The sequence below is a fragment of the Glycine max genome, chromosome 5 (assembly GCF_000004515.6).
Source record: "Glycine max cultivar Williams 82 chromosome 5, Glycine_max_v4.0, whole genome shotgun sequence".
NCBI lineage: Eukaryota > Viridiplantae > Streptophyta > Magnoliopsida > Fabales > Fabaceae > Glycine > Glycine max.
The window spans coordinates 30,547,202-30,571,047 of NC_038241.2; the positions used below are offsets into that span (position 1 = coordinate 30,547,202).

Sequence of the window (23,846 nt, forward strand, 5' to 3'; positions counted from 1 at the left end):
ATAATAGATAAATACTTTAGAATGAGATTTAAACTTCCAGAAATACAAACAAATTAACATTTCCAATATTTTTAGTGGGTTAACAACAAATAATAAGACTGTAAGACAAATTAAGTATTTCATGTCAACAAAAAATAATTTAATCGATAAAGATATTCATATTCCTCAACGATATCTATCTGAATCTCTTTAACGATATAATGACTAGTTGATAGGTGATATCTTTAAATTTTGAGATATATCCTGACCTTAATAAATTTCCAAAACTTGACTCATCTAGACTTTTTTAATCAATTTTTCTTTTTTAACTCTTTCCTAAACTCTACACCAAAGGGCATAATAATAAAACCCAATATTAATAAAAAAACAAAATGAAAAATAAATAATGAATGTTGTAGACGTATAAATAATAAGTGAGACCGATGTGTCACCTCCTTGGTTTTGGTTGGGATTCAAACAAACCGCATTCGCACTGTGCATCCCTTTCTTCCTTCCTCGTCTTATTCTCCAACCCTCTCCAAAACCTCCTTCTCACTCTTCTTCTTTCTGCTACTCTCCCTCTAAACAACGTCGTTTCTCGTCGTACAGCCATGTCATACGACTACCTCTTCAAGTACATCATCATCGGCGACACAGGTTAGGTTCTCGCCTACCCTCTTTCTTTTTCTTCTCGCAATAGGGTCTCCGAATCTGACACCAAGTTTGGGTTTTTCTACGGTGCGGTGAAGGTGTAGGGAAATCGTGCCTGCTCCTGCAATTCACCGATAAGAGGTTCCAACCGGTTCATGATCTCACCATTGGTGTCGAGTTCGGCGCTCGCATGGTCTCCATCGATTCTCGACCCATTAAGCTTCAGATATGGGATACCGTTAGTCTCTCTCTGTACTTTTCTTTTTTAATTTCGACTACTTAATTATTTTTTGGTGGGGTATTTCAAATTAGGTGAGAATTGATTAAGGGTATCAGTGTACGTGTATGTACCAGAACACTAAAGTAAATTTTTTGTGATTGATGGGTTTGAAAAGTTTTTGTAAGTTTCTTTTAATTTTTTAATGTATTTTTCCCTACTGCCTTGATCGTATCATGGAAAATAGGAGTGTAGGGCCATAATTAGGAGTAAGGTTCTATAGCTAACGGAGGTTGGTCGGGTTTGTAAGGATATAACTCATATCTCACAAGGACATGAGTTTGAATTCCGACATCGATGTGAGGAGTTCGATGGTGGATAATCCAAAAGTATCTTTGTAAACACTCTTTGAGCTGTGAGACCTTCACTGACCCTGGGGAACTCCAAGAGCCCAACACACCTAAACCTTTTTTCACTACAAAAAAAGGAATAAGGTTCTATACAGGGCATATCTAGTGAACTGATGTGTGAGAGAAGTTAATTTTGACTATACAACCATACATGAATGATTAAGATGTTCTTTTAATTTTAACTACTCATTTGAATTATATAGTTGAAATTCACTCCTCTCATACTCTCATCTCTCACTTGATACGCTTGCAGGTTCTATCTATAATATGTATATAGATATTAGAACAAGGTGTTGGATTTGTGATTGTGAGAAATAAATCTGAATCTTATGGTGAGAATCGTTAAAACTTGTTTTAGGATGGGAAATCTATAGTTGAACACTTGAACTTGTTAAAGCAGATATGTCATGCATGCACAACCTATTAGTTATGTCTTAGGTTGCTTAATACTTTATCCTGTTGCACTGCTTAATCTTTATACTTTTCATCCATGTAAACAAGTCCTTGAAGTTTGTAGTCGTTAAACCTATCAAAATTGGTTACTGAAATTATATCTCGCTGATGCCCATTTAGTATATAATATTGACCCACATGTCTGTGCTTTCTAGTTTTGTAAGGCCAAGCCGGGAATTAAAGTGTTTTGCCATGCATGGTAGATTAAATTGAGGCCGCAATGAATGCTTTCATTGCTTCCTTTGGTCCATGAGATGGTGTATTTGTAGAATCTGAGTAAAGATAAACAGTCATAATAGTGTTGAATAAGGAATTTTTTAGTCATATATTTTGTCATGTCCAGAAATGTAATTTTCAATAATATCTCGATACTGATGCAGAACTTGTTTGACTGTAGGCTGGGCAAGAGTCTTTTAGATCCATCACTAGGTCTTACTACAGAGGAGCAGCAGGAGCACTTCTAGTTTATGACATTACAAGGTGGGTGGTGCTATTGTCTATTTGACTATAGATCTTGATCTGCATCTTGAGAATAATACTGAACTTTATATCACCATTCTAACATGCACCTGTGTTGTGTGATTTTTGCTAATTTCATGAATGCTTGCAATTCAATAGAAGAGAAATGCCGTATAATTGTGCAGTTATGATTCTACAAACTTTTGAAGTTTTGGTGGTTGACTGTAGATTTATTATTTCAATTTCTTATGTTTATGTTGATTGCCCTATTTGAAAGTTTCAATTCTTTTGAACTAGGCATGTGTCTTAGTTTATTTCCAATCTTTAATGTTTGAACCACCTTGTAATGTTTTTGGTTTTTCAATCCTCATTCGGGGAGCAGCTCTAGTACTGCTGATAGCAAGCAATATTGTGTTACAATCATCTTTGTTTTGTTTACTTTTTTGTCTTTTTTCTCAAGTGTATTCTCATGTGCTATGTATGCTGGTATGTCCCTTTTTCCTTGTACTATGGGCTCCCAAACAGTGTACGCTTTTGTTCCATATAAACAAATAAATATAGTCCAATGATCCTGTCCCCCTTTCATTTTTGCTTTTCTGCATGTGTTGGGGTGGGACGGGTGGGGTTTTAAATCTGAGGTTTGTTCATTTTTTCAAAGTCCCTTCAACTGAAAACCAAAAGATTCTTTTGTTGACTAGGAGAGACACATTTAATCATTTAGCAAGTTGGCTGGAAGATGCCCGGCAGCATGCCAATCCCAACATGACCATCATGCTCATAGGGAACAAGTGTGATCTGTCTCATCGACGGGCAGTGAGCAAAGAGGAGGGAGAGCAATTTGCAAAGGAAAATGGACTTCTGTTCTTAGAGGCTTCTGCTAGGACCGCTCAAAATGTAGAAGAGGTGATGTATCTCAATCAATAGCAAGCATGATACAGTACATATGTTTTGCAACCTCAACAATATTGTGAATTACCATCAAAAGTAACTTACTGTTTCTTCAGCAGGCTTTTATAAGGACTGCTGGAAAGATTCTTCAGAATATTAAGGAAGGCGTCTTTGATGTGTCCAATGAGGTAATTAATACTGTCAGTTTTGTGCAAAAAGCAGTGGGAAGTTAGGTTTGACAATATCTTGGACTTTGATCAATATTGGTCCCACTCCAACATGGCATCAGATTTATAAATCAAATTATCAAGATCAGAAATCATGTGATTTTGTTAATTCTTTCTGTTGTGTCTCGAGAATGGATTTTTCACTTGTCTTGGCATTTTTCACCTGAGATTTAGGCTGTGTTAATGATGGTGGGTTTCACCAAAATGAGTTAAATGGAACTGAAGCATGGATTTTTTTCTTCCTTTTTTTTTGTAAAAAGTAAATAAACTAAAAGGGAATCTTCTTGCATCTTATGTTATGCCCTTTTGGCTAAGATTACCAATGAATCTATTATTGCAGTCATTTGGTATAAAAGTCGGCTATGGACGTCCCCAAGGTCAATCAGGTGCCAGAGATGGAACTGTTTCAGCCAGAGGTGGGTGTTGCAGCTGATTGAGAGGGAAACAACTTTGAATCTAATCCTTTTGTGCATCTATTTTTGAATTCCCTGTCTCCGCCGAGTGTATACTCTTTAGACTTGACATAGAACTTTTGGATAGCACTACAATTTCATGTATAGTTCTAATCTCAAAGGCCTTCTTGGGACAGATTTCACTACATAATTTTCAGATCTACTAAATGTTTAATGGTTGGCTGTTGTGATCAGTGCCAGTTTTTTTTTTTTTTTTTTTTTTTTCCTTTATTGTTTTATTACTTGCCTTAATATTTACATGTGATAGATTGTCTGTGTAACGATTTTTACATTGATGGTACATAACTATTAAATTTTAAATTTTATTAAAAATTTTAAATTTTATGGGATCTCATTTTTTCATTTAATGAGTTTTTATTTTAATTGTAATTTTCATTAAGTCTTAATAATTTGTAGGATGTTGTTAGTACTTCTCTTGTTAAATTGTTCACATTGATGGTACATTAAAAATTAAACTCTTGATAATAACTTAATTCTTAGATTTTTAATTTTTTTTTTCACAAAATTAACAAATATTTTTTACTTTTATAAAATAGTCCGAACTAAATATGGACTTAATCTAGTATAGCAAAGTATCATTTAATTTTCTCATAAATGTATTTGTTTATAATTTATTCTTGGAAATATTTTTTTTTTTTCAAAAAAAATTCATGAAATTGAGAAAATAAATTCTTTTTACAAAATACACTAAACTAAATACGGACTTAATAAACTTTATCAAGCTATCATTTAATTTTTTCATAAATGTATTTATCTTATAATATCATCTACTACTCATGTATCAAAATTAATTTCATAAGGGGTGTATTATATTAGGATTTCAAAAGGATTTTAAAAAGATTTTTTTTATAAAAATGTTTCGTGGTATTTAATTTTGAATTTTTCGATGGTATCCAATTAAGATTTTTTATAACTTGTAAAATGTTTTTTGGTATTAAAAAATATATAAATTTTAATGGATTATTTTTTAAGAAGGATTTTAATATATTTTGTTAGATTTTTTAGTTTAAAACATCTATTAAACAATTTCACTCAACCCTCGAGATTTTGATAGAATTTTTTCTTTATTTTTCTATTGGTTATCGGACTTTCGTTTCTCTTATCACACATATCCTCTTCTCTCTTTAATATTCTTCAAGATATGTGTGCCATATATATTTATCTTATTTTTTGAAAATAAAAAATATCAAATATATTACTCCCCTTTACACTTTTCCATTGTTTCCTAAATTAAATTAATGTTTATTTTATGTGCTAACACTAATCATGTTTTACTTATATTGACTATGCTCATCACCTGCTCGATGCACTGTCATTCTTAATTTTATCATCCACATAACTCAGTAATCCTTCTACCAAATTTCCACCCTTATTACTCCACTCTAATATATGTTTATTATTGCACCTCATGTCATTGAATTTAACATTAAATAACTGTAGTAATTAAAAAAATAGAAAATCAACATATAATTTTAAATCTATTGTTTAAATTCAAAATTGAGAATGAGAATATACTATTGCAAGAAGGATTAGTATAAGAAGACACAAAGTTAAAATCAATTTAGCTATTAAAAGATTAAAAAACTATTAATTTTACTTTTTTTTTAATCCAAACCTTATCATTTCTTCTTATTATTTTTTCACTAACTTATCCAATTTTAAATGCGTTTTTAAAAATTTACAAAATTTCTTCGAATCTTATAAATTTATAAAGTCCTTTAAATTTTTATGATATAAAAATTCAAACTATTATTTAAATTCTTATGATATAAATCATAATATTCTTACATAATCTTTAAAATTCAAAAGATTTTTTTTATGTTAAAATGATTTTTTAAAATCCTAATTCAATACACCTTAATTGCATATTATATTACAATGAAATTAGTCTTCACATTCTCATTTAATATTATAAAGATACATAACATTTATTTCTTCATCGTGATAGAAACGTCTTTTTTTTACTACATGTAATCAATTTGAAGACCTAAAAAATTGGAAACACGAGTAAAATGAATAATGAGAAAAACATCTTTTAAAATTCACAAGACTTTCTTTTTATGCTAAAATAATTTTTTAAAATCCTAATTCAATACACCTTAATTGCATATTATATTACAATGAAATTAGTCTTCACATTCTCCTCATTTAATATTATAAATATGCATAACATTTATTTCTTCATTGTGATAAAAATATCTTTTTTTTTCCCACATGTAATCAATTCGAAGACCTAAAAAATTGGAAACACAATGAGAAAAATAAATAATGAGAAAAATCAACTTCCATTAAAGACTCATGATAGCATAGAACAATTAAAAAACACTAACAATATAAGTAACTTTTTTTTTACACTTACACTATTAATTTTTACACGATAATCCACTATTAAATTCCTCTGTATGATATGAATGTTAAGTTCTGTAATAAATATTTTAAAAGTCATTTAAAATTATTTACAAAAATTAAACTCTAGAAATAAAAATAAAATTACTTGCATCAGAAAAAAAAATACAGTGGCTATATAGAGAAAACATTTGTCTCCAGAATTATTATTGTTTATTTATTAACAAATGTTAATTTTGTTAGGAAATCAAACTCACTATCTTTTTCTTCTTTCATTCTTCCTTAATCATCCAACTCACTTTATAACTCTATCTCTCCATCCAGCTCACTTTATAACTATATGTCACCAGAATTCATAATTGGAAAATTAGTATTTTGTAGCAGGCAAAAAGACATTTATAACCAAGTCCTGCCCAACTCAAATTTCAACTCCGGTTAACTTCATTGCCTGTTTTTTACGTATACCCAGATTACATTTTCTTTTGAAAACCTTGATCAACAAAAATATATTTTCTAGAAAATCGTTACAAATTAATAAATACATCCAAAAAAGTTTCACTAATTCCCCTGCCTACGGGAACCAAGGACACAAAAATATAATGTAATTTTTAGCTCCTGATGTTGAAGGTATCATCAATACATGACTTGCGAGCCACCAAATACCTGAAGGGACATAGTGGAAAACCTTGAATTAAAAACTAACGACTTCATAAATCAAGTTGAGACATATTTTCTAAAGAGGGAGAAACGAGAAAACATTAAAAAAAGCACAAAACAGAATGAGACATCAATAAAAGGATTATCTCTAAATAACAATAAAATTGATACTTACAGCATCCAATATATCATCAGAGAGCTCAGGTTTATTTTTTTTGGCATCAGCAACTATAGGCTTTGTTTGAGGGAAATGGCGAATCACTTTTTCCACTGGTCCTGAGTCTTTTTGGATCTTCTGCTTCTGTGGAAGTAGAATGAAATGATGTGAGTATTATTATGAACAGATTCTTCAATATACATATTATTAACTGAAATTAGAAAAAAAAAAATACAGATGAAAAGAAACAGCTGAAGGTGTCGTTAAACTAATTTTCTTATTGCCTGATAGAGATACCCATTAGTTAGTTTGTTAGATAGAAGAATAATTATAGTTAGTAAGTTGAGGGTTGGAATGATTAGAAAAATAAGGCATGTTGCATATAAATAGGAAGAGGGATTGCGAGGAGTAGTTAGTCAATTGGAGAGTTAGTATAGTGGATAGGGAGAGTCCTGGATCTCTTTAATATCCAGGGAAATTGTGCATTCTTTCTGTTCATCAATAACAATATGTTCTTAGTGTGCTTAACCTGAACCAGTTTCTATATCAGAGCTCCAATCTAGGAGCTGTGGGGGGAAATTGTCAAGAAAATGGCTTCAAGATTGATTCCAAGATTTGATCGAAGTGAGGCCTATGGGTGGGTGATCAATGCAGAGCAGTGTTTTGCAGATAGAAAAGTACCTGAGGAGATGAAATTATCATGGGTTGTTGCATTTGCATTTAAGAGGAGAAGCTCTCAAATGGTGGGTTTCTTGTAAGGAGAATAACCACAATGCAACCAGGTGGACTTTCCAGAAGGCAGTACTCAAGAAATACCAACCAGAAACTTTGTCTCCAAGATTCAGAAACTGAGGAGAACATAGAAGCAGAGATGAAATTTGAGAAAAAATTCAAGAACCAACGGAGTGGAAGGCTGATAGAACTGAACCAGAACAGAGGAAAAAACATTTTTATTCGAGTTAAATGCTACAGGACAATGGTTACACACACTGATGAATTCGAGGTCTCATCACCCTCCTACTATCTCTAGTTTTCTGTCTAACCTCTAACTAAACCCTCCCAATGCTATTTATAGCCTCTTAACTAACTAGCAATTGGTTATAACTAACTAACAGTTAGTTATCCTAGCTGTCCTAACAAACTGACAGCTCTCTAACTCTTCCAAGGATATTTTCTAACATACACCTTTCCCCATCTATTTCCCCCTCTATCAAAGGCAGAAGGTGACAAAAGGCAGCAAGAAAACATAAACGAAAATGAGGAAGGGGAGAGAACAGAATCAGCAGCTTAAGGAAGAGAAATGAGGAAATCAGAAATTGATGCGGAAAAGAAACCAGAATTGGAGGGACCAGAGTTCTGGGTAAAGGAAACATCCCAAGAGGAAGAAACCCAACAAAACCAGCAAGTAGAGAAGCAAGATCGATAGGGAGAAATCGAGGGTAGAGAAGGAAGAAAACAGCAACCACTCAACATTCTGAATCAAGAACATGAAGACAGGCAAATATGAACGTTTGAAGGTGAAAAACAATAACCAATTTGGAGAAAAAACAAACTTAGGTGAACCAGTAACAAAGAGGGACTAAGATAGTCATCATCAGCTGCCACTTGCCATAGTGCAGTACTTAAAGAGAGTCATGGAGTCACAGTCCAGTAGGAGATGCATTGACATTTGACACTCTTTTTCAGCCAATAATATTGATGAAAACAGAGCATTGGAGAAGAATAGAAGTATTCAACATTTCAACTGTTTGTATTTGACAGGAGGAGTTGATGATATTTGGGGGGCTGCTGTGGTGGTGAGATTTGGCTTGATTACCATGCTTCAATCAGTTAGAACACCAGAGGGACTTCATTTCAGCAGCCACAAGCCAATTCACCTTGAGGACAAGGTGAAACTTTAGGGGAGGAGTATTGATAGATACCCATTAGTTATAGTTAGATAGTAGAATAATTGGAGTTTGTTAGTTGACGGCTGGAATGATTAGAAAAATAAGGGATGTAGCCTATAAATAGGAAGAAGAGGGGTTGAGAGTAGTTAGTCAATTGGAGAGTTAGTATTGTGGCTAGGGAGAGTCTTGGATCTCTTGAATATCCAGGGAAATTGTGCATTCTTTCTGTTCATCAATAACAACATGTTCTGTGTGCTGAACCTGAACCAGTTTCTAACATTGCCATATTTGTGAAGCAATTTTGGTAGTATTAAAAATCATAACAAAAGAATGCCTTATGCCACATAACCATCAACAAATACATGAGACATGATAATTCAAGAATTATTTGTGGGCTTCAAGGAAAAAGTATCGAGTATTGACATTAATAATCCACAACAAGTTCTTCCATTAGAGAAGACAATCCAATCATAGCTACTTAGCTTGTCACTCTACCTTGGTTTTAAGGAGTTAAAATAATTCAAATAAGAAGAAACTATACAGGTTAAATGATTAAGCACGTGCAGAGAACCACAAAATAAAAGTGGATCAGAAATTTATGGCAGCTATAGTATCAAATGTCATCAAGAAGTAGAACTCAAGTTATTAAAAATCAGTAGCAGTTGAGTTCCTTAAAACCTAGAAGCTTTCTATTTATCTTGCAAGTCACAAACCAACATTTAAAAATTGCAGCAGATTCCAAAGCCAATGTTAATGATTTAATTTACTGTTGTTCCCAAAATTAGATTTATTTAACTTATCTGCAATTCTCATTGTTAGGTTGGGTCCCAATAGAGATACACACCTCACTACCATTTTAGAGAGACAATTTTCGTGGATTAACCTTTACAAATTATATAAAAAGAAAGGTCTTCCATTTCCATAACTCATGAGTAATTTATTTTAGATACAGATCAGGTTAGTTGAATGGGTGAAAACTGAAAAGAAAGTAGTGAAAAAGCTATCTCATGGTCTGTCAGAATCACCACTCAGAACAGCTCTATAAAAGCCAAAATAAGACACAGTATCAAGACTAAAGACAGCAGGGATGGCTGAGCTTTTGCTAGATTTGTGGTTTAAAACTCTAATTCTTCTGGTTCAAGTTGAGAATTGGATAATGCTAGTTATTTGATGATTCCTTTAAGGTTAAAACTGTAGTAAGAAGTTTTAATACTAAGACAAAATCCAAAAGTAAAACAAACAAGATATTTCAAATTAGAAAACCCCATTTAAATAGTAAGCTTCAATGCTTCATTACTTGCTAAATTTCATGCTCCGATTAATGGAGAACTTTTTTTACACTTCTATTAAAAATGCTACCCCATTTTCTGACCAACCCACACAGACAAGAAAAATAACTACCCTTTAGTTATTGGCATACCTTCTTTAGTCGCTCCTCTATAGCACTCAAAGCACGTGATTGATCAACTTTGGAAAGATAGAAATCCCTCTCTCTCTTGGCAGCAGAAAGTTCTACAGCCAGCTTTTGCTCCCGAATAGCTTTCTTTAAGGCTGTAAGATATACATAGTTTTAGCATAATCTGCTTAAGCTCCACCAATAAAAACAAGACACTGATCATAAAACACTTACCTAGTTCTTCAGTCAGATCATCCCACTTGAACTTACTTAAGTACTTAATATTCCAAAGGTCATAGTAGAATGATGACCTCTTCTTACCCCCTTGGAGACAAACAATACAAATCAGAAACTTGAAAACCAAACCAATACAGACAGACACAACAAATATCCTGCTACAATAAGCACACACAACCATGAACACAATCATATTTCTATTTCACTAATTTTAAAGAATAAAACCAAATAGAGAGTTTATAGGACAACATAATGATTCCCATTAAAAAAAACTGGAGAAGAAAGAGCAATAGGTATAGCCACTACATGTGTATATAATCCTGCTACAGTAAGTAAACACCATATCATATTTTTTCACAAAATTCATACAAGTATATAATAGTCAATGCATGAGAATTGAGATGTATTACTATTCTATTCTAGCATCATTAGGATTTAGGGGACAACATTACGATTTTCATTTAAGAAGGAAGAACAAAGAGCAACAAGAGCCTGATAGTGATACAAGGTTCAAGCACATACCTATTTGTTCACCATTTAACATATTGGCAACCCTCTTAGCAACACTTTTATTACCGAATTCGACCCATCTACACAGCACAGAGAAAAACTCAATGATAAAATTCAAACACTACTAACCAAAAAAATCAGTAACCAATTGAAGTCTTGAATAACTTCAATCAAATACCAATCCAAATATCCAATTCCAAAACAAAATAAATAAATAAATACCCTTCTGAATATGCTTGGTCTCGGGATCCACGTGACCTCTTAGCAGGCACTTGGACAGAAGAATCTGCAAAAAATTCAAATAATAAAAAAAATCTCAACCATAGAATGCTATAACAATGTAAAGGCACTTGGTCATGTATGATAAAATTGTTAACTTTTATAATAATTAGGTTTAATTACTTTGTGGGTCACTGGGTCCTTGAACATTTAACAAATTTTTAAGTAGGTCGTTGAACTTTTTTTTTTTTTTCTTTTCAATTTTACATTCATACAATCACCATGATCATTTAAAGGCTTTTTTTACACTGCCTAAAATTATTTTAAAAGTCATATATCTAGAGTGATTTTGACACTACAGCGTTAGACATGTGGGGTTGCTATGCTATTCTACCAATTTAAAAATGTCAAATACCAATTTCATAGTAGTAAACTTTAAAATTTAATTAAAAACAAAAACGTTTGTCTATGGAATAAATCAGCGAGACATATAATCAAAGGTATCTGATTTTTAACACACCACAATCAAATTTGCATCTAAACAAAAGAGTAATCCGAAAATTTGAGAGAGAGACCTTGAGGAGCGAGAAAAATTCTTTGAATATCGCCGAACTGAGAGAGAATGTGGCGAAGCTTGACGTGGTCCATATGAGGGGGGATTCGACTCATATAACACACGCCGCCCTTCTTCTCTGCATCTTTCAACGAAACTTTCTTCTTCTTTTTCTTCTCTTTCTTCATCAATTTCGAGTTTTCTTCATTGGGTGTAATTGCTATTACTTCAATTTCTGTGTCTTCTTTCTCTGAGTCTGAAGCATTCATCAAGCTGAACAAATGAGATCTGAACAGGGCAGATAATTTTTCTGCACCAACATGATAAAACAAGGAACCTCGGTTTAATCCAGAAAATGAAGCTTCAGGCGCCAAATGGGAAGTAACAGAGAGAAAATAGATATGAAATTGAAAAAAAAAATACACAGTGATGAAAATTGAAAACCCCGTAATTAAGAAGCGGGTCACAGTAAGAGCTGGACGTTAAAAAAAAAAATATTAACCAAAAAAAGGTGGGAAATAAAGAGATATTGAAAAAGGGACTTACGAAATTGAAGGTCGATTGGAAACTGAGGATCTAACGAAGGTCGAAGAATAAGGATAGAGAGAAGAAAAGAGAGAAACAGCTTCTATTGTTGCAGCCACGATCATCGTTCTGGGCTTTTGGGCCTTATTAACGGGCTTTGTTTTTAGGTTTTGGGAGTTGCTGTGGGCACCCAGAGTTTTTGCTGGGACACCCACAACTCGGATGAAAGGGCTAAAATGCCCTTCACCCTATCCCTATAAAAAGCAAATAATGACTCATCCTTACGAGCCACTATTCACCTGTGCTGTTTTAATCTTCCACTTCCTCTTCGGCTTCCTACTTCTTGTTCGTGCTTCATAGGTCTTCTTCTTCGTGTCGGTGCTTCTTCTTCTTTGCATGCGTGCATCTTCTTCCTCCATTTGTGTTTTCGTCATGTCCGACGTTCGTGGTTGTTGTTCCTCTTCATGCGTTGCTGCTTCTTCTTCTTCTTCGTGCGTTCTCCTTCGAGGTAAGTATTTTCTTCACTTGCGTTCTTCTTCTTCTCCGCATGATAGTTGTTTGAATGATGGCATGGCTGGTGTCTGTGAAAAAATCCATACGGATTGATCAATCCGTATGGGTTATACAGATTACTAATCCGTATGCGGTTTAAATTTTTTTAAAATTCTTTTTATTTGAAAAAAATATTTAGAAATTATTTTTAATTGTAAATATTTATCTGTGAATTATTTTATAATTTTTTTTGTTGTGTAATTTTATAAATGTTTTTGATTTATTTGTTTAGTATTGATTTTATTTATGAAATATTTATGTTAGTTATTGCTAAGATTAGATTGGAAAAACAAAGATTAGATTAGATTGCTAAGACAGACATCAGATTGGTCAAAAAATTGATGTTAAATATTGCAATATTATATTTGTTTAATTTTTTAAAAAAATTAGAACAAATATTTAAAAGAGAATAAATTTGTTACTTGTGATAAATATTGAAGTCATGATTAAAAATAATATAAATTTGTTATATGAATATTGAAACAAAAATTTGAAATGTACAAAAAAATTGTTTGAAAAAAATTGATTAGAATGAAAATGCAAACGAAAATTGATAAAATTTTTTTAAAATAGATGAAACTAAAATTTAAAATATGATAATATTGTTATTTTAAGAAAATGATTGAAAACAAAAAACAATATGTTAGTTATTAGTAAGATTCGATTCGATTAGTTATTACTAAGTACTGATTTTATTTATGAAAAAAATATGTTAGTAATAGATTAGATTAGATTTTAGATTAGATATTAAATTTTAAATATGATAATATAGAAGTCATAGTTATAAATAATTTAAACAAAAAGTTTGAATGATTTAAAATTGTTATAAAAATTATTGAAACAAAAATTTTAATTTAATACTGTTATAAAAATTATTGAAACGAAAATTTTTATTTAAAATTGTTATAAAAATTATTGAAAAGTTTGAATAAATTTGTTTGAATAAAATTGATTGAAACGAAAATTGATTTAAAATTTTTAAAATTAACGAAACCAAAATTGAAATTTTTAAAAAATTGTTAGTTAGTTTTTTAGAATTGTTGAAACCTAAATTTGAAATATTTTAAAAATTTTATTTAGTTTAAAAGAATTGTTGAAATCAAAATTTAAATGATATTAAATTTTCTGTTTTACAAAATTATTTAAACAAAAAGTTAAAATATTTTAATATTATTAGTTAGTTAAAAAAAAGATTGAAACCAAAGATTCAAATCATATGTGAAAAAATTGTAAAATTGTTAGTTATTTTTAAAAAATGATTGAAAAAAAAATTTAAATTTTTTTAAAATTGTTAGTTAGTTTAAAAAAGATTGAAACCATATTTGCAATTTTTTTAAAATTGTTAGTTATGTTTAAAAAATGATTGAAAACAAAATTTAAATTTTTATAAAATTGTTAGTTAGTTTAAAAAGATTGAAACCATATTTGGATTTTTTTTGAAATTGTTAGTTATTTTTAAAAATAATTCAAAACAAAATTTAATTTTTTTAAATTGTTAGTTAGTTTAGAAAAGATTGAAACCATATTTGAAATTTTTTTAATATTGTTAATTATTTTTAAAAAATAATTGAAAACAAAACTTATTTTTAAAAAAAAAATTGTTAGTTAGTTTAAAAAAGATTGGAGGAGAGTACTTGTTTCCGCGTTATCGCTTTTTGCAAGGCACTTTTTAATTTCAGTAAGCAATTCTTTGACACTAGTTATATTATCTGAAACAGTGTCCCTAAAAATGCCACGCTTAATGATCATAAGACTCATGCAATTTGAGTGATCCCAGTTCTCATGACGTTTCCTGTGTTTTGAGGTACTAAATCCATAGGAGAAGGGAGTTTCTCAATCCTTAAGGCAAGGTCTAGATCCATGCAGCCAAGAACAATTTGCATGTTCTCTTTCCAAATCCTTAAAATCTGTACCATTAAGAACCGAGACCGAATTCGGATTAGAAGATATAGAAGCAACAACGGAAAAGATCAAAACAAATAATACAATAAGCTCACTTAACAATCATCAATGCATTTAAATAATGGTATATCCCATCTCAAGATATCTAGTACACCGTTAATATCAAGTCCTTGGACTTGCTAGTGATATCCTTGTTGTAATGTTAAAACATTGATAATAAAAGCATATCAAATAATAAACCCATCTTTTAATGTGACTTATCATTCACATGCAAAACCTCATAATTATCACACGTTGAATATCACAGGTGTGTAACTTTCCTTTGGGCCAATATAAATAATCACACACGTTAACATTTAACATTTATCACGAACAATCTACACAAGAGAGGTCACTTTAGTGATATCTTGATTCAATTAGCTCATTTAAATGCTAAATAATTAAAATGATATACCATAACTAAAATTTTGAACATTGATGCACCAAATCCAAAATCAAAACGTTTCTTGAGTAAATTATTTTAACTTTATTTATTTATTTTAAATTTTAGAGGCCCATGATTATTATTTTAATATACTGTAGCGGCCTCTAAATGTAAGAACAAACACATAAATAACGTCTTTAAGTTTATACCAAATGCTTTATATCATTGTTCATCTCGTCGTAGTAATGTGATAATCTTATTTGTTTCCTCAAAAAACACTGTATCTAATGTGTGTATGTTCTCCAAACATCATACATGAATCAAGTATAGGTGGCTCTGATACCAAATGTTGGGATTCAATTCCAAATGTTGGGATTCAATCAATCAGCCTAATTTGATTCTAACAGACAATCATCAAACCTAATCACATGCTTTCTATTCATGTAGAGAGAAATTACTATATAAAGATGAATAAAACCTCTTTGTGTTCCCATACTCAAAATCATGATGAAAAACTAGATGCGGAAGCGTACTTGGATTAGCCATAATGAAATGATGATGAAAGGTTGATCAGAAGATTGGTTTTATGATCTTCCAAATGTAGAAAGCCCTTTTATTTTCTTTCTCTGAATTTTTCTCTTCAAACGGGGATAAAGAGAAGAGTGAAACTGTACGCGTTGCTCTCTATACATGGGGACCATAACCTCTTATATTGGTAACTGCCATCAGTTACCCTAAATTTGATAATTATAATTTGGTCCCTCAACAAATTATAATATCACTGATAGTATCTACACAATCAGCCTTTCATGACATATATGCCCTTAGCCGTACTTTTATATTGATTAGACCACTTTAATATTTTGGCTAATTATATAATGGCCCTAACTCATTCAATTTATGTGATATATATTTATGTATGACCCAAAATTGCTAACAGCCTGCTCCAGAGATTGAAGGCCTTGTGGCTAATAGTGGACTAAGTCCTTTGATTGCATGTTCCCTAAATACGAGCGATCGAGGACTAATGCTTGCTTTTATGGAACGCTGGCATAAGGAAACTAGTAGTTTCCATTTGCCCATCAGAGAGGTGACTATCACCTTGGATGACGTTGTGTTATTGCTACATCTTCCTATCATAGGGGCGTTCCACAGCTTCGAGCAACTTCATGTCGATGACGTTGTCGATATGTTGGTGGAATTACTTGAGGTCATCATTGTAGAGGTGAGAACTGAGATGATTCAGTGTCATGGCTCTTATGTTCGACTATCGTGGCTGCGAGACATGTATTAGACGTACATCGAGGCATGTCACTGGATTGTAGTAGCGCGAGCATATTTGTTGCATTTGCTTAGATGCACACTCTTTGCTAACAAGAGTGACACACACGTGCATGTGGTATTCTTGGATGCACTGCGTGACTTGACATAGAGTGGGAGTTACGCTTGGGGCGCTGTTGCACTTGTGCACATGTATGATAATTTAAATGAGGCGTTGAAGAGCAAAACGAGGCAGCTTGTAGGATCATTCTGTTACATGTTAGTTCAAATGTTACTGGAACATCTTTTTATTGGCATTGATTATTATATGTTGTCATGTTATTTAATGAATATGTTTGCAAAATATATTTAGTGTTGGATCTACGAGCATTTTCCGTCTATTGGTTCCGCCCTAGTTGTCGAGGATTATGATAAGAGAAGACCACGTGCATGCCAATGGACCTCTGGCAAGGCACTGCCCGTGTCGACGTATCGCAGACGTTTGGATAGATTGACCCCTAACGTAGTGTGCTAGATTCCGTATGGTGACCATCGTTCATTTAGAGAATTTAAGGTCATCACATTGTTTTTCGGCCATCTTAGATAGGGTCCCTTGACGGTCATTCACCGACCGGAGAGGGTTGTACGACAATTTGGATACATCTAGACTATTCTGCCACATCCCGTTGCGCCTTTGGTTTCTTATGAAGAAATGGATGATAGATGGACGTAGTTCAGTGACTACATTACACCTGTAGGACAAATCTGTGTAGTGCCTAGCCAGTGTTCACCAGATTACATGGATGGGTTCTACATGATTTCACACCCATTCATGAGTCCGACACAGCCAAGGGATCCTCCTAGAGTTTCGCCGGTTCAAGAATATGACACATTTGTTGAACCAGATGTGCATCAGCAACCGGTGGAGGCAGCGACACCTGATGAGGTAGACGCTGATGTGCATCATCTTGGACATGCAGTGGTAATTTTTTTTTGTTGGTAATTTGTGTTTCTTGTTTTCTTTTCTATTTTATTACTAACAATTGTTATGTTTGTTTTTTTTTTCACTTGCTAGGATGCTTTTGCGGCAATTGCTGATAAGTTGGAGAGGCTACTAAAACTGAGGATCCTGACCGAAGGAACAAAAGCTTGTATTGTTGCTGAAGAATATGTGGGCATCGTAAGAAGATTCATTCGCCAACCAACTGTAGATCACAGATCGAGGTGTAGGCGGCGTATGGACGATCATTGAAGTTGTTTTTTTTATTTGCCTTATACATGTCATTTGTTATTTTTTTTGGATAATTTATTTATTTCGTACATTTATGTATGGACAGTAACATTTGGTAGGTTTATAATTTGGGTGCCTTAATTATAGACACGTTTTTTATTATGCGATACAAATTTTTGTCATCCATTTATCGTTAATTAGTTGTTAATGTTGATTTGAGGATTAAATTAATTCGTCCATAACCAATTACGAATGTATGTTTTTTGTTACATTGAAGCATTGTAAATCGTTCTCAAAGTTGAGAACACACTGTGAATTGCATGCATATGTTTAAAAAAATGAATACTACACGTACGTACTGACATAGAAATGACTACTCAGTTGTTTTAGTTCTGATAGTAGCCATGCATGTCTGATGCAAAATTAAAGCATGATACAACATTGTTGTACTTGACAATTCATAGACATTGTTGGGAGAAACAGGCAGCCAGACCATTGTCAACTCCAGATTAGCTTTTATTTTTCTGAATGGATCGATTATTCACAACAAATTTGGTGTTTATTTTCAAAGTTCCACTTCGATACCCATTCGAGTACCTAACGATTGTGGTTTTGAAACGCTAAAAAGTAGAATACACAATACCCTTCAACTAACCGACGATCAATATTTGGGTGAAATTTACTACCGGCAACCATTCGCAGATGCAGGTAACCAATTTGACTTTCAATCTATGCAATTGAAAAATGATGATGATGATGTTAACACAATGTTAATGTGTAATGATCAATACTCGTGTGTTGGCCCGATTGAGTTATTATACACCATTGGTAGAACACCGGATGGTATATTAAGCTTACTTCAAGTCACTATGACCCTTACTCATGATGTCCTGCTATATTACAATGGGAGGTGGAACATGTCACGCCAACACGAATTTGTGGGTTACTCGTTCATAGGAAAACATCCAAAAAGATTTGACATTCCTTCGAGATGTACCATCGATGGACTGAAGGATGTGATCAATCAAGTTGCACCTCAAGGGATTCCCCCTTATGATATTCATGAATCACAAACGGTAACGCGATTGTTTTTTGAACAATCAGGTCATTCTGAGTATTTAGACAAAGTTATCAAATTTGAAATTATTGAGCTGAAAGCTGACGATGACGTGCTAAAGGTCTTAGTACAGTATAACTATTGGAAACAATTTGGGCCAATAGAAATTTTAGCTGTTTTTAGTAAACCAGTAATCAAAATGGAAGACGACATGTCTCGGTCGCAACATGATTCAATGAAAAATTAGTATTAGTTAATTGTAGTTTTTGATGCATTTTCTGTTTGTTTCAACTATGTTGAAGTTAATGTAATGTTTAAATTTGTGTCAATTAGCTAATAAAACCGTATCTTTATTATTTTTAAAGTACTTAATTATTTCCTAACTTATAAAAATAATGACTGAAAATAAATTATTATTTACAGAAATGTCAACAAAATTATGAATGTCAACAAAATAATTATTTACACAAACGTCAGTGGAAATAACATATTTTATGTTCATTGTTCACCGAAATCAACAAATTCGGTTTTCAGCCTAGACAAATTTGTGTAACGTTGCATTCTACCTATGTACGGGGTGGACCACTAATGACAATGTGTATTTCATAACAACACCAATGATGGTAAATGACAATGGTCTTGTAAAAAAACTTGTTGTATAACGACAAACAAATTCAATGTAAGATAACCAACTACAATGTCACCACTTATACTAACATCTTAATTATGCAATTACTTGTACAAAATGATTTCCATACACATGACCAATTCATATTACACGATGTACAGAATAATCTGGTAGCGACTGACTTCTAAGAGGAAAAAATGTTATGCTTTGTTGTCGTGAAAGAAAAACAACGATCTCTTTGTATCGTGAAACAATGACATATCTCATATCTGTAATATTCATCCACTTGTCCATGGTAACCTACATATAAAAGACAAAAAATAGAGATTACTTAAATGTTATTTTAAGAAAAAGTGACATAACAATGAACTTACGCACCATAGATAATCCGTCAACAAGTAGGGAACACTTTAATTCCTCAAATCTCTCTATGCCACCAAGTAGGTTGATATACTCTTCCGACCAACTTGTTAGTTTTTTATACAGATGGTTGCACACCAATGACCATGATTCTTCACCTATACCCAATAAGGCAGCTATTGCTCGATAACCACAGTTACCATCCGCTTTGACATCAATAATGTTTTCAATAGAATCCTGGATGCTCGGATACAGTGGTGGATCCAAGACCCTAAGTCAGTGAGAGCAAATTATAAAAAATAAAATTAGTGGGTTCAATTATATAAATATAGATAAATAAAATATTAAAATATAAAATTTTATTTACAAATTTAATGAATTTTAAAAAATGAGGGGGTGCAAGTGCACATCCTCAAGTGGCTGTAGATCCGCCACTGCTCAGATAAATTGATCCAACATTGGAATATTCCATCTCTGTATTGGTTCCTTAGATGATGATGCACTCGTTTCACTGAAGAATTACTATTTTGCGTAGAGTGTAACACATCAACATACTCCCAATAAGACAGATCACGTTTTGTTGACTTTTATTGTTTGGTCAGCGGTTTTTTTGGAGCACCCTTGGTCTTCACCTTTTTTGGAGGAGCACACATGGAGTTTAGATCAGGATAAGCAATTTCTCGCAGCTTTGTCTTCAAATGTACTTTGCCACAAACATCGAGCTGCTCAAATCATTTCGATATGGTTTCCATCTCCTCAGTTATGGTCACCTGTGCCTCACATAACCCTTGATCTGAAAAACTAAGTCTCCGCCAAAAAATGTGGATTGTCTCTAGTGGTATGGATCCAACAACATATTTAGACAACTCACATGTAGATGGAAGACTGTGGGTACTCCTCATGACATATCCACAACGTGAAGGGTTCTTGCCTGCATAAGGTACACGCTCATACTCAGCAACAATTTCATTTAAAGCATACCTTGATACCATGCTAAGTAGTTTTTTGTACAAGGTAACTTTAAACATATGCCCAACCACGTGCGTGCTTGTCTCAAAAGATGGGTGTGTTGAAGTATCATCATGTTGTTCATTGCTTCCCAAACACTGCATATGTCACCAAGAGAGTTATGTAGGAGTCTCTTTAATGACCAATGAGTACTCTCAACCCTACAAATGAAATATACAACAACATATAAATAACCACAACAATTTCATTTAAGTCAACACTTAAACAAATCAACACAAACAAAAAACAATATTCATATCTGTTAGTGGTTGTGTTTCCTAGATGCATCACTTTGTTGGTCCATACTTTCACAAATTTTTCTTTGTACGGAAACACCCATGTTTGAAACACATAGTCCACAAACATAGGTCATAGAGAGCAAGCCATTTCAAAGTTTTTATGGTACTCATCAAAAGAACTCTCACATGGACAATCAACCAAACTCCCTTAAGCCTCCATCACATAATCCCATGCATTCTTTTGAGCAACCAGAGTTTTGCACTTTGCCTTTACATTCTTCTCAATGTGAAACCGACACAACAAGTTCGTAGTATTCAGGAATATAGTTTTCACTGCATTCATCAAAGGCAAATCTCGGTCGGTGACAATAACCCCGGGAAGTGCATCAACTCTCATGAAAAGACCCCGAAACCGCTGTAGAGCCCAAACAACATTATTAAGACATTCTCCTTCCAAGTAAGCAAAAGCAGCAGAGTATGTCATTCCTGTTGGTGTAACACCAACAATATCAAGCAACGACAGTTTCTACCTATTTGTTTTGTAGGTACCATCAATCAAAAACCCAAATTACAAGAATTGGTTAATTTTACTGCATCAGGATGACTCCAGAAAAAGTCACGTACAACATTATCATCCTTCATCCTATGCCAGTGAATATATTAATCTCGATTAAGCAACATCATGAGTTGTTGCATTTCAGTGTTACTCCCTCTTATGGAAGAATGATAAGCATGTTTGGCATTGTAAATTTGTTTGATTGTTGTATAACTGTTGCCATTGTGCTCCTTCAATGTCAAGAGAATATTTCTTGGCTTCACCATGGACTTCATCATATCAGCTACAACAATCTTCTCATCTTTAGTCAGTTGACCCACATATGGATGCCTAACTAATGACTTTACCATTTCATGATTGTGAACCCCACAAATTAACTTCACCATCCATCCTTCTCCTCCCAAAACTGGCTTTGCACGTAACTTAAATGGACTTCGTCATTTTCTACTGCCAGTGCATGTTCTTACCAAATCATTCTTCTTAGGCCTATACTCACCACTCCTTTCGCAAGGTATTAACAGAAATAAGGCCATTCCTCTAACACTAGTATTGGTGTCTGATCTCATTATCACGGTAACAAATCCAATGTCATGAGCTACCGATCGAGCTCAATGTAAAACTTGATCATGGCTAGCAAACAACTATAACAATTAAAAAAAGGTCTGAGATCAATAAACATTTATGTAATATAATTACTGTACCAACAACAAATTAGACAAATACCTGAGAAGTATTAAAGGCATCAGAGCAATCAACGTGTTCTACTTTCACGCCAGCATCTCTCTCATTTTCAACATTCATATCAACTTCTTCAGACATGATACTATCATAAATTCACTGTTCTTCGTCTATCTTAAAAAAACATTTAACAAATTCAATGATAAAAAAATACAACTTAAAAAAATTATACAATCACATCATTTGTTATCGACACAAATATAGCTCAATACAAAAACAAAATAAAAATGTATTGTACATCATATAACCATACACTACATTTTACTACATATCTTCATTAAAATATCATTCAATAAATATCTTATAAATTCTAATAAATACATCATTCAATAAAATACCAAATGTGTTTAATTATTAATCACTATAATAAACATTAAAATACATAATTCAGTTAAACATGTAAGTACATAATTCAGTTAAATGTATACATAAAATTGTTTTAGCAATCTAATATTACTTTTACTAATCTAATTACTAAATTAATTTTTAAGCAATCTAATGTTAGTTTTAGCAATTTTAAAAAGTTTATATATATTATCATTTTTTTCCAATCTAATTACTAAATTCATTTTTTATTTTTTTATACCACTATAAAATAATATCAGCAAATCAAAATTTCTAAAATTGTTAAAAATATTACAAAAAAAATTACACTACAAAACAAATTAAATATATAATTAAAAAATTTTAATTTACAATTTAAAAAAAATTAAAACCTACGGATTGACAATCCGTATGAACCATATGGATTGACAATCCATATGTTTCTAAAATTTTTTCGCGTACCTTCTTCTCCAGCGACGAATAACGACCCAACTTTACTATATACTCCTGAACAACGCATGCACGTACACCAAAAATGCTTAGAAAAGGAGCCTAACGTTACACTTAACACTTATTTTACAAAATTTATATATATGATTTTTAAAATATGGGTGAACGGGCACTGGTACAAAGGCCTGTACGAAGGTTTGCATATACTATGCATTAAGTGTGGTTGTTACGAACATATGACGGGTAATTGCAGCTCAACCTCACAGGCAGAAGTGAGTCCTGAGAGTGGTCAACATGAAGATAATCGGAAAGGTTGGAGTGCAGAAAAAAATCCTGCAGCAGTGACTGAAGTTCAAGCTACGACTCCAACCAGAAGTGCAGAAAAAAGGAACAGCCTCGCTGGCAGCAACAAACGATGAGGGCAAATCAGAAGCAAACTTTGGAAGCATCAATCCCGGATAATGTGGAGAGTGATTTGCAAGGAAATTGGATGGTAGTTAGTCGAAAAAAGAGATCGAATAATCAGGGCAATCAAGAAGGTAATGGTATCTTTGGATATTCAAGATTTAGTAGGGCCACCAATCATAGGGGTGTTGGAGATCTTACCAAAGGAAAAAATATTCCCCAAGTTTTTAGGTGCAATCAATGAGAACAAATCGGGTGGGTCAGGCAAGGCAAAAAACTGTGAATAAAAAGAAGAGAAGGAGGAATTAATGAGTCAAGCTCGGTGTCAACAGTGGGAGCTTCACTTCACCAGACTTTCACCCCGATTGAGCAATTAATAACTAATGTCGCGAAAGCTGCAAAACATATTATTCCAAGATCTCAATCCCAAGTAACTCGGTATGATGAATTGGTCACAGTACCTAGG

The 23,846-nt window shown here is 32.8% G+C and overlaps 2 protein-coding genes across 2 annotated transcripts; one reads left to right on the forward strand and one right to left on the reverse strand.

Moving 5' to 3' along the window:
- The first annotated feature begins 434 nt into the window (after positions 1-434).
- On the forward strand, positions 435-3,907 carry LOC100797461 (ras-related protein RABB1b-like). Its single transcript, NM_001255030.2, is given in 6 exon segments — positions 435-636; positions 729-868; positions 2,108-2,190; positions 2,868-3,072; positions 3,177-3,245; positions 3,625-3,907. Coding segments are annotated over 6 exon segments (636 nt in total). The 5' UTR covers positions 435-590; the 3' UTR covers positions 3,718-3,907.
- A 2,595-nt stretch (positions 3,908-6,502) lies between these two features.
- LOC100798524 (pre-rRNA-processing protein ESF2) lies at positions 6,503-12,375 on the reverse strand. Its single transcript, XM_003524679.4, has 8 exons — positions 12,268-12,375; positions 11,744-12,031; positions 11,172-11,235; positions 10,962-11,029; positions 10,437-10,526; positions 10,227-10,357; positions 6,936-7,061; positions 6,503-6,766 (listed from the first exon to the last, which is right to left on the reverse strand). Exons 2-8 carry the CDS (start codon positions 11,988-11,990, stop codon positions 6,737-6,739), a joined length of 756 nt encoding a protein of 251 aa, XP_003524727.1. The 5' UTR covers positions 11,991-12,031; positions 12,268-12,375; the 3' UTR covers positions 6,503-6,736.
- Between the last annotated feature and the right edge of the window lie 11,471 nt (positions 12,376-23,846).

What these genes read in the sequence shown, in the direction of transcription:
- LOC100798524 (XM_003524679.4), bottom strand. Translation starts at nt 11,990, where the DNA reads ATGAATGCTTCAGACTCAGAGAAAGAAGACACAGAAATTGAAGTAATA. An exon ending in GACCAAGCATATTCAGAAGG is followed by an intron (nt 11,030 to 11,171) that starts GTATTTATTTAT and finishes TGTGCTGTGTAG; the next exon opens with ATGGGTCGAATTCGGTAATA. An exon ending in CTGATGATATATTGGATGCT is followed by an intron (nt 6,767 to 6,935) that starts GTAAGTATCAAT and finishes ATGTCCCTTCAG; the next exon opens with GTATTTGGTGGCTCGCAAGT.